This window comes from Paramisgurnus dabryanus, chromosome 10, assembly GCF_030506205.2.
Source record: "Paramisgurnus dabryanus chromosome 10, PD_genome_1.1, whole genome shotgun sequence".
NCBI lineage: Eukaryota > Metazoa > Chordata > Actinopteri > Cypriniformes > Cobitidae > Paramisgurnus > Paramisgurnus dabryanus.
The window spans coordinates 21622198-21636378 of NC_133346.1; the positions used below are offsets into that span (position 1 = coordinate 21622198).

Consider the following 14181-nt stretch of genomic DNA (forward strand, 5'->3'; position numbering starts at 1 on the left):
GTTTCTATAAAATACACTGCATACTTTATAGGCGTATTAGTAAAGGTTTGGCAGGGATTAAACGCTACTAACTTATTCAGTGCATTGGCACTTAGTCACCACAAGATGACGCAGCAAACTAAGCAACAATCCTCGAGCAAACGTCTAACTGAGCTGTCAATTCATGTAATACTAGCACATTTCGCATACATTTTTATACTTTTGGACAAATGTACGTTTTAATATTATTGCTAAATAAATCTATATGCGTTTTACTGAAAACGACATTGAAACGCATATATTTATTTAATGTTTGCTGATGTATTTTTTCTCATTAAGTGTGCTCATAATTTGATGCACCATTGTATTTGCTTATACAACACATGTTGTAATTATGTATTGTTAAACAATTATCGTTTTGTTTAAATCTCATTGCAAAAATAGCAGTACGACACACAGCACCATATAAATTACCTATATATTTTCATTGGGTGAAAAACCATCACCATGTAATTTCTTGATAGGATATTTCCTAGTAAAAACGACATACTGTAAGTTAATCACTCATTAATGAATGCTTCTATAAAGTAGGCTACCTGATTTTCACGTGCACTTTTCACCTGGCCATCCGAGCGCGAGGCACATCTGCAAATGACGTCATCTCGAACCTCCCCGTCTCTCGCGCGCGGCTGCCAGTGTTTGAGTCTCAATGTTGGCTCCGATCCGGCTCCAGTATTAAAGGGTGCAACTCTCTGATCAGCTCTGCAATTCTGCATACAGACCGCACCAATATGATTATTAATCTGTGCTAAAACAAAGGAGCCAGCATTGAGCACGAGACCAAACAACAAGCCAAAAAAAGTCAAACATGAATTGAGTTACAGAGGCGCACATACTTACTGAACAACTTTTTCATATTTTGGAGATGAGTGCATTGGAGTTATTGTTTTTCTTTCTGTCGTTTTCGTTGCACTGATAATGCAGTAAGTTCTTGAAGAAGCGGCTTTTGTTTCTGCACAAGGACACAACTACATTTGTTGGCACGAGAGACAGAATGGCTTGAAGCGAAAGAAGAGATTTGCTGAAGAATGCATTGAAGTGGACTGTCTCAAATGCAGAAGATTTCTACTGTCTGTATTAATTCAACAAAAAGATGAAGACGGTAATTATCATTTTTTATACAGTCTTTCAGACAGGAAAGGGTCGTCTGGGCAGTGGATTTTCACTGAGATTTCAATGCATGACAATATAACATATTTTGCATTTAATAGTAATCTATTGTATCTTGTTTATCTCAAACTGCAACACTGCTGAAATACACCTCACAAAAAACAAAGAATTCCTTGGTGCAATTGATTGTCTTGTCATTGGTCTTGTCTTCAGTTTCGCGAGCCTGCTGTTTTTATTTTATCGGCCAGTATAATAGACTTGGGCCGGTTGCCAGCTGTCTGGGTCAGACGCGCTTTAGACATCCAGAGCCGCTGTCTGGAATCAAGCACTTTATTAAAGTTCGCCTGCACCGCTTCAACTTCTACTCCGCAAATAAAAAAATAATGATGCAAAAGAAGGGATATATATGGGATTTATTGTAACTGGACGTGTATTCTACCAACTGTGCAAAAGATCAGTGCTGGTGCATTTGATTAATGAGCATTATACAAACCGGTGAGTTACAAACTTTTTGAGTTGCTTCGAACTTTGATACAATGTGTCGAGAGAGAAAGAGAGAGAGAGAGACAGAGAGAGAGGGAGAGTTATTATTTAGGTAGATGCATGGACAGAAAGACAGACAGGTAGAAAATGAGTAAGTGAGAGAGAGAGATGGATGGATGGATGGATGGACAGAGAGACAGACAGGTAGACCGATGATAGACAGACAGACAGATGATAGTTATATAGATAGATGGATGGATGGATTGATGGATGCACGGGCGGACAGACAGGTAGACTGATAATACCAGACAGACAGACAGATTCAATATAGACAAACAGACAGGTGATAGATAGATAGAAGGATGGATGAATAGGTGGATGGGCACACAGACAGGTAGACTGATGATAGACAAACAGACAGATGATAGACAAACAGACAGGTGATAGATGTACAGACAGACAGACAGGAAGACAGACAGACAGACAGACAGACAGACAGACAGATGATAGACAAACAGACAGGTGATTGTTGGACAGACAAACAGGCAGACAGACAGACAGACAGGTAGACTGATGATAGACAAACAGACAAGTGAAAGATAGATAGACAGACAGACAGATAGACATGTGAAAGACAGACAGACAAACAAACAAACAAACAAACAAACAAACAGACAGACAGGTGATAGATGTACAGACAGACAGACAGACAGACAGACAGACAGACAGGTAGACATACTGTCTGTCTCTCTATCATCAGTCTACCTTTCTGTTATGATAGACAAACAGACAAGTGAAAGATAGATAGATAGACATGTGATAGACAGACAGACAAACAGACAGACAGGTAGGTAGACATGTGATAGATAGATAGACAGACAGACAGAGGTAGACTGATGATAGACAGTCAGATGATAGACAAACAGACAGGTGATAGATGGACAAACAGGTAGACAGATGATAGACATACTGTCTGTCTCTCTATAATTGGTCTACCTGTCTGTCATAATAGGCAAACAGACAAGTGAAAGATAGATAGACAGACAGACAGACAGACAGACAGACAGAGAGACAGACAGACAGGCAGATAGACATGGGATAGATAGATAGACAGACAGACAGACAGACAGACAGACAGACAGACAGGCAGATAGACATGGGATAGATAGATAGATAGATAGATAGATAGATAGATAGATAGATAGATAGATAGATAGATAGATAGATATGTAATAGATAGACAGACAGCAGACAGACATGTAGATAGACGATAGAGAGATGATAGATTGATATACATACAGACAGACAGATGAAAGATATGTGATATATAGACAGAAGGACGGATGGACAGATGATAGATAGACAGACAGACAGACAGATTTTAGTTCTATGATCAGTTCTACCAAAATTTGTTTGCCTCTTGGTTTTATATATTTATTATTGCAATATTTGTTGATCCCGTTCACACATCAGTAACTTAAGACTCGTGGAGAGTTTGCCATGACAGCTATACTGATAAAAAATATAGCTCCGCTAGTGAAATATCAGTCTGATGAGCCACCAGTCAAGGTATTCGCAACAGGTTTTTGCTGCGTGGTTTTACGCCTGGAGTCGGAAACAGTCAGAGCACCTAATAGTCAAGTGCAGGTGTGAAAATGATAACCTAAAGTTACTGCGTCCCACTCAACACTTATGAGCTCAGCAGTGTGTGTGTGTGTCTGCGTGTGCGCGATCAAACCAGTTCTAGTCCAGATGTTACATCATTTATGGCATTGCGATCTCTTTCTGATGTCTGATGCTGGGTGGTTGCAGCTGAGAAGTTTTCTTGTAAACTCTATTTTCGTGTAGGCTTCGTAAGATCAGAAACTGGCATTCGAGTTTATTCACACGCTGTGTCATTATGTCATCATTCATTCCAGGCAAACAAATGGATCATTCCGTACAAGCTCCCAAATTAGGTCTGCTGCTTTGGAATAACACGCGGAGCATTCTTATGGATTCCTCCACATCTCATGGCTGACACAGGTACAGGCAGCCTGTCCTGGAGACTTCGTCCTTAAGAAGACATTTAAACCCGGGATTAAGCGAGGACTCAGAGTTAAACGTTTTGAGGATGCTTATCGCGGATATGTTACGGCGGAATGCTGGATTGATCGTATCGCTTTAATCCATTTGTAGCCTCCCCGACCCCCCCACCCCATGTCAGATCTTCTCTAAATTATGGAAATTTTTTGGAAGACGCTGACTTGGATATGTAGCCTGGTCTTGGCCGCTGCTGAACCTCAGAGCCTTTCATACAACTCTCAAGGTAAGATGAGTTTTAAGTCCTTTCTGCTTTAAATTATGTTACTATCAGAACTGCACATGAATATATTGTTACTTAGGAATAAATGTGTTAATTTGGTAAAACATCAGAGACAAAGATAACCATTAAAACGTTTATTATTTTTTTAATTTTAATGTTTCCCATGATTACCCACTCCGTTGTTTGCTTACTGTGTTATCTGCTTCACTTTGTCACCTGTATGGAAAAGCGGAATTCCTGTCCAAGCTGGATCATTACCAGCTAACGGTACCGGTGCGGGTGAACGAGAGAGGCCAGTTTATGAGTTACACTGTGAAACATTTCGTACCTGGTCGGAGACGACGGGCATTGGACCAGGCTGAGCCAGACCACACCGAGACCAGGCTTTTTTTCAAACTCTCAGCGTACGGCAAGCACTTTCACCTGAACGTGACACTCAACCCCAACCTGGTTTCAAAACATTTCACTGTAGAGTACTGGGGTAAAGATGGAGTGGATCGGCAGCATTCATCGGTCGATAATTGCCACTATGTTGGATACCTGCTGGATCAGTATAGCACTACACAAGTTGCATTGAGCAACTGCAAAGGCTTGGTGAGTACAGATTTTGAAAATCTTCCCGTTTTGGATATATGAGAGAGTTGTCGTTTCGAAGTTTGTATTTTTAATCAACGAGGACAAGGTGCACCATTTTCTGCATAAAAGAACAGATTGGAAAATACACATTCACATCGGGATATGGAGGCGCGCCGGTCGGTGACATGTGGAATATGCATTGCGTTTTATTGGCCACATGTCTAAAGATCTTCAGCTGAAGTGTTTACTTCCTCAAAGGGTCTGACTTGGTTTATGATGCTGTTAAATAGTCTTTACTGTGGACAATTGTTTCTAAATTGTTCAGCTTGTTGAGGAAAGGTCTGCTATTACTTTTCCAAGTGATTAGAATTTCACATGGCCAATGAGTAAACAGGTAATTAAAATGTTAAAGGCGGAGTGCGCGATTTCAGAAAAACCCTTTGGAAAAGGGAGTTGGTCGTCTACTAAAACACACTTGTAGCCAATCAGCAGTAAGGGGCGTGTCTACTAACCGACATCGCTGCCTGGGTTGCGTATATGTGGGGCGGGTCTATCAAAAGAAGGTCCAGATTCTATTGGGGTAGGGGCGTGTTTGTTTAGGTGATTTCAAATGTCAACATTGGCTTTCAGAGATCATGCACCCTGCCTTTAACATTGGTCCGTTAGCAGCCACTTTAAACAGATTGGTAACTGCACAAATGCCTTAGCAACCATCTAGAACACCCTGGCTACCGCATAGCAGTGTACTCATTGAATTGAATCAACAATACTGTATATAACAAGATTGAGCATGGCTTTAACTATGAATAGGGGACAATCCAACGCTCAATATATTCGCTATGGTAACAGAAATCCCGCCTTCCATTTGAAAGAGCCAATCAACAATCTATAAAGAATGATGATTCTCTGGGGGAGGGGCTCTGTACTGGACGCATGAAGTGCTTTTGTCAACCTTGCGCAGTATCTGAAACGACTTCGAATAAAAGTGTTTTTAGCACAATTTGAGCAAAAGAAACAAACGTTATGGTACAGTTGATGTCAGATTTAACTCATTCCCCAGCAATTTCAAGCCTGAAAAGTTGCCCGCCAGCATTTTTTGTGATTTTCACAAAGTTTTCACAAAATGCGTTCCAGGAAAGTGTTCTTCTAAAAAAATACAAACATACAAATATATCAAATGAAAAAACAGACCTTCTGCTTTCAAACAAACAAAACTGCATTTTAGGAATTTAGTTTGAGATCAGATACTGAACGTTTATCAAAACATACACAGAGTTTAAAATTAGTAAATAATTTTTTGCTTCGTTTTTAATATAAATTGGGTAAGTGTGCCATATAGTGGATAGTTGCGGTATTATAGATTAAAATAAAACCTCACCGGGAACACGTTTTTTCATGCAAATGTTTTCTCTTAATTGCCAAGATAACTCGTCCACGGCGGGAAAGATTTAATTGTTTGGCAGAAATATGTTGTTTAATTGTGATTTTAGCACACAATTTTAGCAATATCTATCTTTTCCCATTCAAGGAGATATGACTTTAGTGCCGCACAACTAAAATAACCCAGAGTCATTGCAAACATGGCACCTAGTGGCACAACGTTCCTAAAGGATGGTTTTAACTTAGCATGTGGCTAGGCTAATGTTCTTATAGTCCCCGTAAACGTAAGTAGCGATGGTCTTATTTTCCCTGTGGTGACGTATATCCAATGAAACTGCTTATACAATTAAAAAAATGTAGGGCTGTACTTGAATTCGTACATCGAGAACTGATTGGATCATTTTTGAAGTTGGGTCATGTTGCTATTTGCTAATCGCCGCAACCTTTTCCTGGAACCTGCCCACCTGCCATACCATATGACAGAAAGTAAAGATAGATCGTTTCCAGGAGTGGATGAGATTTGCGTTTTTGTTAAAGATTATGAGGGCACATGAATTGAAAAAAAAAATTGAGCAAATAATCATTTGTAAAAAATTAATTTCAATTTCATTGCGACTTTCATATAAAAACGTAGCACTTGAATGTTTTTATTACACTGAACTATTTTCAACCCTTCTTTGATACATAAAAATATATGCAAAACACACATAAATAAATGTGCATTTTACCGTATTGACTGAAATATACATTTACTTATAGTCAGCATTTTCTCGCATCATCTGCTATTTTGTGAATACGGTTATCGCAGTGCGTTATGGGATTTGTCCACAACTCGTGTAACTTTCATGTGGGAGGAGCGTTTGCAATGCCTGAAAATGTTTTGTAGCTAGGTAGTTGAGCAAGTGTAGGAACAGAAGTGTCATTCGAGAGCATCAGGCCTGGTGTTAAATCAGTAAAATCCACCTTAATGACATGAAAATACTTTTTAAGCACTTGTCTGTATCACAGTCAGATTTTTTGATCTTTGTGTGTACATGGCTGCCTCTGCTCTCTGTTAAAGTGACCGCTGAGTGACATCGAAATAATAGCCTAGTCGTCTCTTCACAATGAAGCCTAGATCCCTTGTGCACCTGCAGGCTTTTGCAGTGTTGCCAGCTGATTTGTATCTCACACTAGGCGTGTTTCATTCAGGGAAGAACATTGGTGTCGCATGACTACCTTGCACTCTGGGACACGCTGTGCGTCGTTGTTTCGAGAGATGCGAATGCTATGTCACGTCTGTATTGACTATGCACAAAATAAAGTGACTGAAAAGTGCCTGTCAAAGATTTGCCTCGCAGCTAGTCGAGCACACCGCCTCCTTAAATCTCTCGTTGAGTGAGTTAGGAGGCGGAAAATTCCAGAGGGTGCCGGCCCTGTGCAATTAACTTTGACTGGTAGGAGGACAGAACTCCATATTGGAATCTACGCTGGTATCAACGGCACACATAACGCTTAAATCTATGAAATTTGTACAGCAAGCAATAGCCATTAAATTATCGTCTAAGTTAACTATTTACCCAGTGTAGTCTGGCTATAGTGTCCTGAACACCCCAATTCATTGTGTCATGTTTGGTTTTCTTGTATACGTAAAATTCATTGTGATGATTTGAAATTATTTTCTGCTTTATACTGTAATTCTCTGATTTATCTATAAAGCTTAACTTGTAGCAAACCTGGAAGCATTCCTATAAGACATCAGGTAGATCAGGGATTAATCCGAAATGTTATGCATTATATAAGATTGGAATTGAGAGTCCAATGCTAATTATTAAAACATTATCTAATGTTAATTTCAAGCATATACAAATCTCACCTTTTACAAGCTCAGCAGAACCTTTTCCCAAAATGGCTTACATTGCATTCAAGGTATTTCATTTTTTAGGTTGTGTGTTCCCTGGGAATCGAACCTACAACCTTTCATGATGCTTACACAATGCACTACCAGCTGAGCTACAGGAACGTCTAAATAACATCCTAAACCTAATTTCAAAAGAAAAACATAATGCTGTTTTGCCTAACTCTTTCCCCGCCATTGACGAGTTAACTCATCATTTAAGAGAAAACGCTTCCTTGCCAATGATGAGTATTTCCGGCAATCCGTAATTATTCACCAGGTTGCAACTTATAAAAACCGGAAGTATCGCCCTAGGGAAAACAGCTGTATGTCCGTGTATGTTTTGAGGATCGCTCTGAATCTGATCTCTAGAAAAAGTCCTTCACAAAAATGCAATTATCTCAGCTTTTTGCTACCATATTTTAGAGGTGATCAAAGAGAACTAATGAAGGTAGGATAAAACGTTTTTTTTGTTTTTGTTTGGAAAAGCAGAAGGTTTATTATTTGATATATTGTATGTGTATACATTTAAATAAGAAAATTTTTCAAGGCATTAACCTTTGTGAAAATCATGAAAAATGCTGGAGCTGACTGGCAACTTTTTTAAATGCTGGGGAGGAAAGAGTTAAAGGGCACATTTTTTAAATGTAAAATAAATCTTTGGTGTCCCCAGAGTTTATATGTGTGAAGTTTCAGCTTAAAATACCATAGATCATTTATTATAGCATGTTAAAATTGCCACTTTGTAGGTGTGAGGTGATTTTAAATGCAAATGAGCTGATGAAATGCAAACATTGATCACCATAATGGTGGTCTGTTGAAATTGAAACTCAGTTGTGCTGTCAATATTTTTTTCTCTGTATCTCTCAGCACAAAATGGCAGTGCCGTGATTGAATAGTGCAGATTAAGGGACGGTATTATTATAATAAGATCCCCTTCTGACATCACAAGGGGAGCCAAATTTCAATGACCATTTTTTACATGCATGCAAAAAATGGTTTACTAAAACTAAGTTACTAAGTTCCTTTTCACATTTTTTAGGTTAATAGAAGCACTGGGGACCCAATTATAAAAAAGTCAAATTTTCATGATATGTCCCATTTGATACATTATTTCACTGCACATTGTTAAACCAAGCAGATAACTAAACTAGACATATTAAAACCACTTGCTTTATCAGGTCAGCATTAGCTTTTTCTCATATTAGGACAGTTGCATAGCTGGTAAAGAAGAATTCAGTATTATTACTTGCAGCCAAAAGTGCTGGCTCACTATACTTCATAAATTTCGAGTGCCCAGATCTCTGCTTTGTCTCTTTCATTTTATTCAAACCAAAAATGGGAAAGCAATGCTTTGAATGCCTCAGCAGTTTTTGCTCTTCATTGTTCAAGCATACGGCTTACATCAACAGTCTTTTGTTTTGCGTGTGCAGCGTTTGCTATGTCTTTGTAAAGATTTAATTGGTCTCATTGTGGAGTTTTACAGACTTGGAAAACATGCCAGAGGATCTTTTATTTTTTTGTCGTGAACACATTTCTGAGGCTGTTTGAGTTTAAATGTTAAATTGGGGATGTGCAGGGCTGTGTAACTCGATCGCTATCCCAATAATTACCATGTCGTTCTTCATGTAAGTGAGTGATTTATCTCATTGATTTGTATTTTGGCGAGTTTTCATTTGTGATTTGACATGACTCAGAAGACGAGTTATAGTTATCTGCATTCTGGTATGTATTTTAAGAGCATGGCCTCGAGAAACTATTTTTAGTGATAATAAGCATGTAATACAGCCATTTAATGCATTAATTTACAACCTTTTACTCAACAATACAGATGGTATATTTCAAACGTTGTCACTAAATAAACTGTCATGTTTTCGTAACCCACAATTTTCTCTTTTCTTATCAAGCATGGTGTCATAACCACAGAAGAAGAGCAATATTTAATAGAGCCATTAAAAAACACATCCAGAAATCTCAGCGATGTCAACCCCGAAGAAGGACAACCGCACGTTATTTATAAAAAGTCTTCCATTCATTCTCAGCGAGAGCACGGCGAGGGGTTCGGCTGCGGCGTCTCAGGTTGGTAAACCTCCATCTGGCCGCACTGTGACATAAACAGCTATAGATAGCAGTTTAGGAAACGATGGTCAGTGGTTCAGGTTTGGCTTGAAGTCCCTACAAACAATCCCTCCAGATTCAGACTGCTGAATCTCTCTTGAAAAACATAAGCCATTTCTGTATCTTTTAGACCTCACAAAAAACAGGACGCCCTGTAACCAAACGTGTCCAGGTTCGAACTCACCTCACCCGACTGGTGCCCATCGGCAGCGGCGTTCTGTCAGCTCTGAACGTTTCGTGGAGACCCTAGTGGTGGCCGACAAAATGATGGTCGGGTACCACGGTCGCAAAGACATCGAGCACTACGTCCTGTCCGTGATGAATATTGTAAGTTTGGTCCTACTTTTCTCATGTGTGTTCGTCTCATATATGTGTCATTTACTTTCCATTTGAAAGTCAGATCAAACAGCATTTGGCTGACTTTGTGTCTTTTTTCTTTTCTGGAGGTCAGGTTGCCAAACTTTACCGTGATGCCAGCCTAGGAAACGTTGTGAACATTATTGTAACCAGACTGATCGTCTTGACTGAAGATCAGGTAATTGTTTTAAAGAGCAGAGGTCTTTACTGTCAGGAAAAAAAAACATCAAAATATGTACCCTAGCTGTTACTGGGGCGGTTCCCTTTTAAAAAAGTACACTTTTTACCTTGAGAGTTACATCAGAGGTACATACTGGTGCCAAAGAGAGCTTACTTGCACCTCAAAAAGATACATTTTATGGTACACATTAGGACCTTTTAAATGCTACTGCCCCAGTGACTGCTAGGGTACATATTAGGGTACAAAGCACCATAGGCAACCACCTAGCAACACCCTAACGTCATAGCGGCAAGTTTTGCATGACAGAGCAAATTTTTTAGCTTATTTTCTTTGGGCTAGATTGTAGTCACATGTGCATTAGCATTAAAATAGTATGACGTTTATTGGCCTAAATATAACAGATGGAATCATGATTTAACTGCTTTTGAAGATAAAACTTATTCAAACAGATTCCTGAGGGACTTGTAAAATATTGTCTGAAATGAGCAAGCCAGTGTTTTTCTACGTTTGTTGGCTTTGAAATGTACAAATAACTCTTTTCAGACTGGGAAACCAACCAAGAGATCCAAGTAGCCCTAGGATGATGTCATTAGTGCCATAATATACACCCGTCAGTGTGACATCATTTCGTATTACTGACGCTTAGCTCTTTAAGTGAAATTGCATAGCCTTAAAGTTAGATAAGTAACTTTGGCGTTCTTTATTTCAGCCCAACTTGGAGATAAACCATCATGCGGACAAATCCCTCGACAGCTTCTGTAAATGGCAGAAATCCATTCTTTCTCATCAGGGGGATGGAAACAGTATTCCAGAGAATGGGATCGCCCATCACGACAACGCTGTTCTCATCACAAGGTCGGTTACTAGTTTTCCACCAGGATTAAAGTTTTTTTTTTTGGCAAACCATGCCGTGTTTGATGGGCAGTTGCCCTTAATGCCGGCTGAGATTTCGCCAAGTGAGAGATCCTTGTTGGTCCTGGTACAACATTGCTGACAACCAGTCAGATTTCCTTGATATAGAAGTGCAAAAAAAACTTTCAAGCAGGTGCATGCCCAAAAAAGATCATCATTTGAAGAAGAAGGAAAGCAGTGTGCTGACTATATAAAATCACAAAAAGCAGAGAAACAACTTTGTTGCCAAATAGCTGCAGTGCCAACATGGACAGGTTGCATGACATCATTAATAAAAGTACAAAAAGAAGATTCAATCCAGATTACATTTAGTATGACTTCACTTGCAGTGGGGATAATGCAGACCACAATGTGCTTTGTGTGCCGAGTTATTGTCACATATAGCAATATTTTGCCATATTTATGCCTTTACATTCCTCAACCCAAGACAGTCACATGTAAAATCCTGTTTGAAACCGCTGTCATTACTTGGAAATTACTTTGCAGTTGCTTAGATGTATTTACCACATATCCCTAGAAACAAATGTTAGAAATGGTAATACTTTTTGTGTCCTTTATTGACCTGAGCTTTCTCATTTATTGCTAGGTTTAAAAAAGTCAATAGTTTTTTTAACTACAGTATACACTTTTCTGAAATTTCAATTATATTTATCTTGAATGAGGAAAGCGGTTTGTTCAGTGTTTTACTCTTGGGTGATCAATCCGCAAATAAAGGACAGCTCTGTGATTTTTACGTGTTCCATTAACTTCCTCAATTTAGCTCAAATTAGTGGAGAAAGGCTCGTTTTAGGGCTGGTTGACATTTTGGCATATAAATGTGACAGTTTGCACTGCAAATATATATTGGGTGGGTCATTTACAACGACCAGTAACTGGTTATTAATGTCATTGTTAATTGGTGCTCACTGATGCATGGCAGTGTGGTTTGGACGAGCGTTAGCGTTGACGCTGTCAGACTGTACCATATACGTCACTCAGTGAGTTTAAGTGAATGGATATTTCTTATACACATATAATTTGTTTAACTTCCAAGTGTTTTTACTAAACAAATGTACATGCCAGACACCCTTTTGAAATAGACAGTGTGTGACGCCAGTCTACAGAAAGTTTTATTTGGGTTATTTTTTGACATCTGTCAAAGTAGGTCGAGCGGTAAACAACTAGCCACTGTGCTGCAAATTTCTGGCAGGGTTTGAGTCTGGCAAAAAAACAGTTCCAGTTCTCTGCCGTAAATGGATTTAGAAAAGTTATCTTCTGAATTAAGAACAGTTTTAAATGCAGTCTGTCTATGAAAAAAAGCTTATGCTTGTACTAAATTCAATGGGGTAACTGTTAAAATTGTTGAAGTAAAGTCTTACTCAAATTTAGTTTGCATCCGTTTACCAAGTCTACAAATTATGTAAGATACAACAATTAACACATTTTTTTAAATTGTGACAGTTGTAATAGTTTAAAAAGTTTACCAAAATGTTTATAATTGCAAATAGTTTACATTGTTTCCTAAAATTTCACTCTTTCGAATAGTTTACAAAGTTTAGTAAAATTAGTTGCAGTAGTTTACATAGTTAAATAAAATTTTACTTAAAACTTTATAAACTTTACTAAAATTATGATAGTCACAGTAGTTTAAGTAGTTTAATCAAATTTAACTTGAAATAGTTTACAAAGTTTACTAAAATTAGTTGCAGTAGTTTACATAGTTTAATAAAATTTTACTTAAAACTTTACAAACTTTAAAGTTTTTAAGTAGTTTAATAAAATTGAACTTGAAATAGTTTACAGTTTACTAAAAATCTCTCTTTTTGAAAAAGTTTACAAAGTTTACTAAAATTATGATAGTTGTAGTAGTTTACATAGTTTAATAAAATTGCACTTATTGAAATAGTTTACAAAGTTTACAAAAATTTCACTTGTTGAAATAGTTTACAAAGTTTACAAAAATTTCACTTGTTGAAATAGTTTACAAAGTTTACTAAAATTTCACTTGTTGAAATAGTTTTCAAAGTTTACTAAATTTAGTTTCAGTAGTTTACATAGTTTAATAAAAACTGAACTTTTTCATAAAAAGTTTATACTTTACTGAAATCTCACTTTTTCAAAAAGTTTACAAAGTTTACCAAAATTATGATAGTTGCAGTAGTTTACATAGTTTAATCCAATTAAACTTGAAATAGTTTACAATTTACTAAAATCTCACTTTTTCTAAAAGTTTGCAAAGTTTACTTAAATTATAATAGTTGCAGTAGTTTACTTAGTTTAATAGAAATAGTTAACAGTTTACTAAAATGTCACTTTTTGAAAAACTTTACAAAGTTTACAAAATTTTCACTTGTTAAAATCATTTACAATGTTTATTTACATTTTACTTGTTGAAATAGTTTAAGTTTACTTAAATTTCACTTTTTGAAAAAGTTCACAAAGTTTACTAAATTTAATAAATTTGAACTAGAAATAGTTTACAAAGTTTACTAAATTTACTAAAATCTCTTTTAAATAGCTTATAAAGTTTCCTAAGTCTGTGATAGGTGCAAAAGTTTACATAGTTGTAAAAAATTGCACATGGCAAAATAATTTACAAATTTACTGAAACTGCACTCGTTGAAATAGTTACAAAGTTAAATAAAATTTCACTTATTGAATAAGTTAACAAAGTTTCTTAAAACTGAATTGAAGCTATAGCACTCATTTACAAAGTTTACAAAATTGCACTCAATAAATAGTTTTCAAAAATAGCAACGTTACTGAAATTCAGAAATTGTGTTGTGTGGTAAAGTAGCAATCATCTAGACAGAAGCTATCATGTGATGCATTTGCTACATCATCTCTGCAGCACTTTAGGGAGAC

At 37.3% G+C, this 14181-nt stretch overlaps 2 protein-coding genes across 2 annotated transcripts in view; one reads left to right on the forward strand and one right to left on the reverse strand.

Annotated features, from left to right (window-relative positions):
• Positions 1-14181, reverse strand: part of LOC135779587 (placenta-specific gene 8 protein-like) — a 240060-nt gene that overhangs the window by 21288 nt on the left and 204591 nt on the right. The gene's annotated exons all lie outside the window — the stretch shown is intronic.
• adamts6 (ADAM metallopeptidase with thrombospondin type 1 motif, 6) overlaps positions 603-14181 on the forward strand; it is a 77749-nt gene continuing 64170 nt past the window's right edge. Inside the window, exons 1-7 of the mRNA XM_065290351.2 lie at positions 603-1141; positions 3552-3940; positions 4167-4531; positions 9677-9848; positions 10018-10214; positions 10339-10422; positions 11135-11280. Of these exons, the coding sequence (XP_065146423.1) occupies positions 3853-3940; positions 4167-4531; positions 9677-9848; positions 10018-10214; positions 10339-10422; positions 11135-11280 (1052 nt within the window). The 5' untranslated portion in view covers positions 603-1141; positions 3552-3852. The remainder of the gene's footprint in view (positions 1142-3551; positions 3941-4166; positions 4532-9676; positions 9849-10017; positions 10215-10338; positions 10423-11134; positions 11281-14181) is intronic.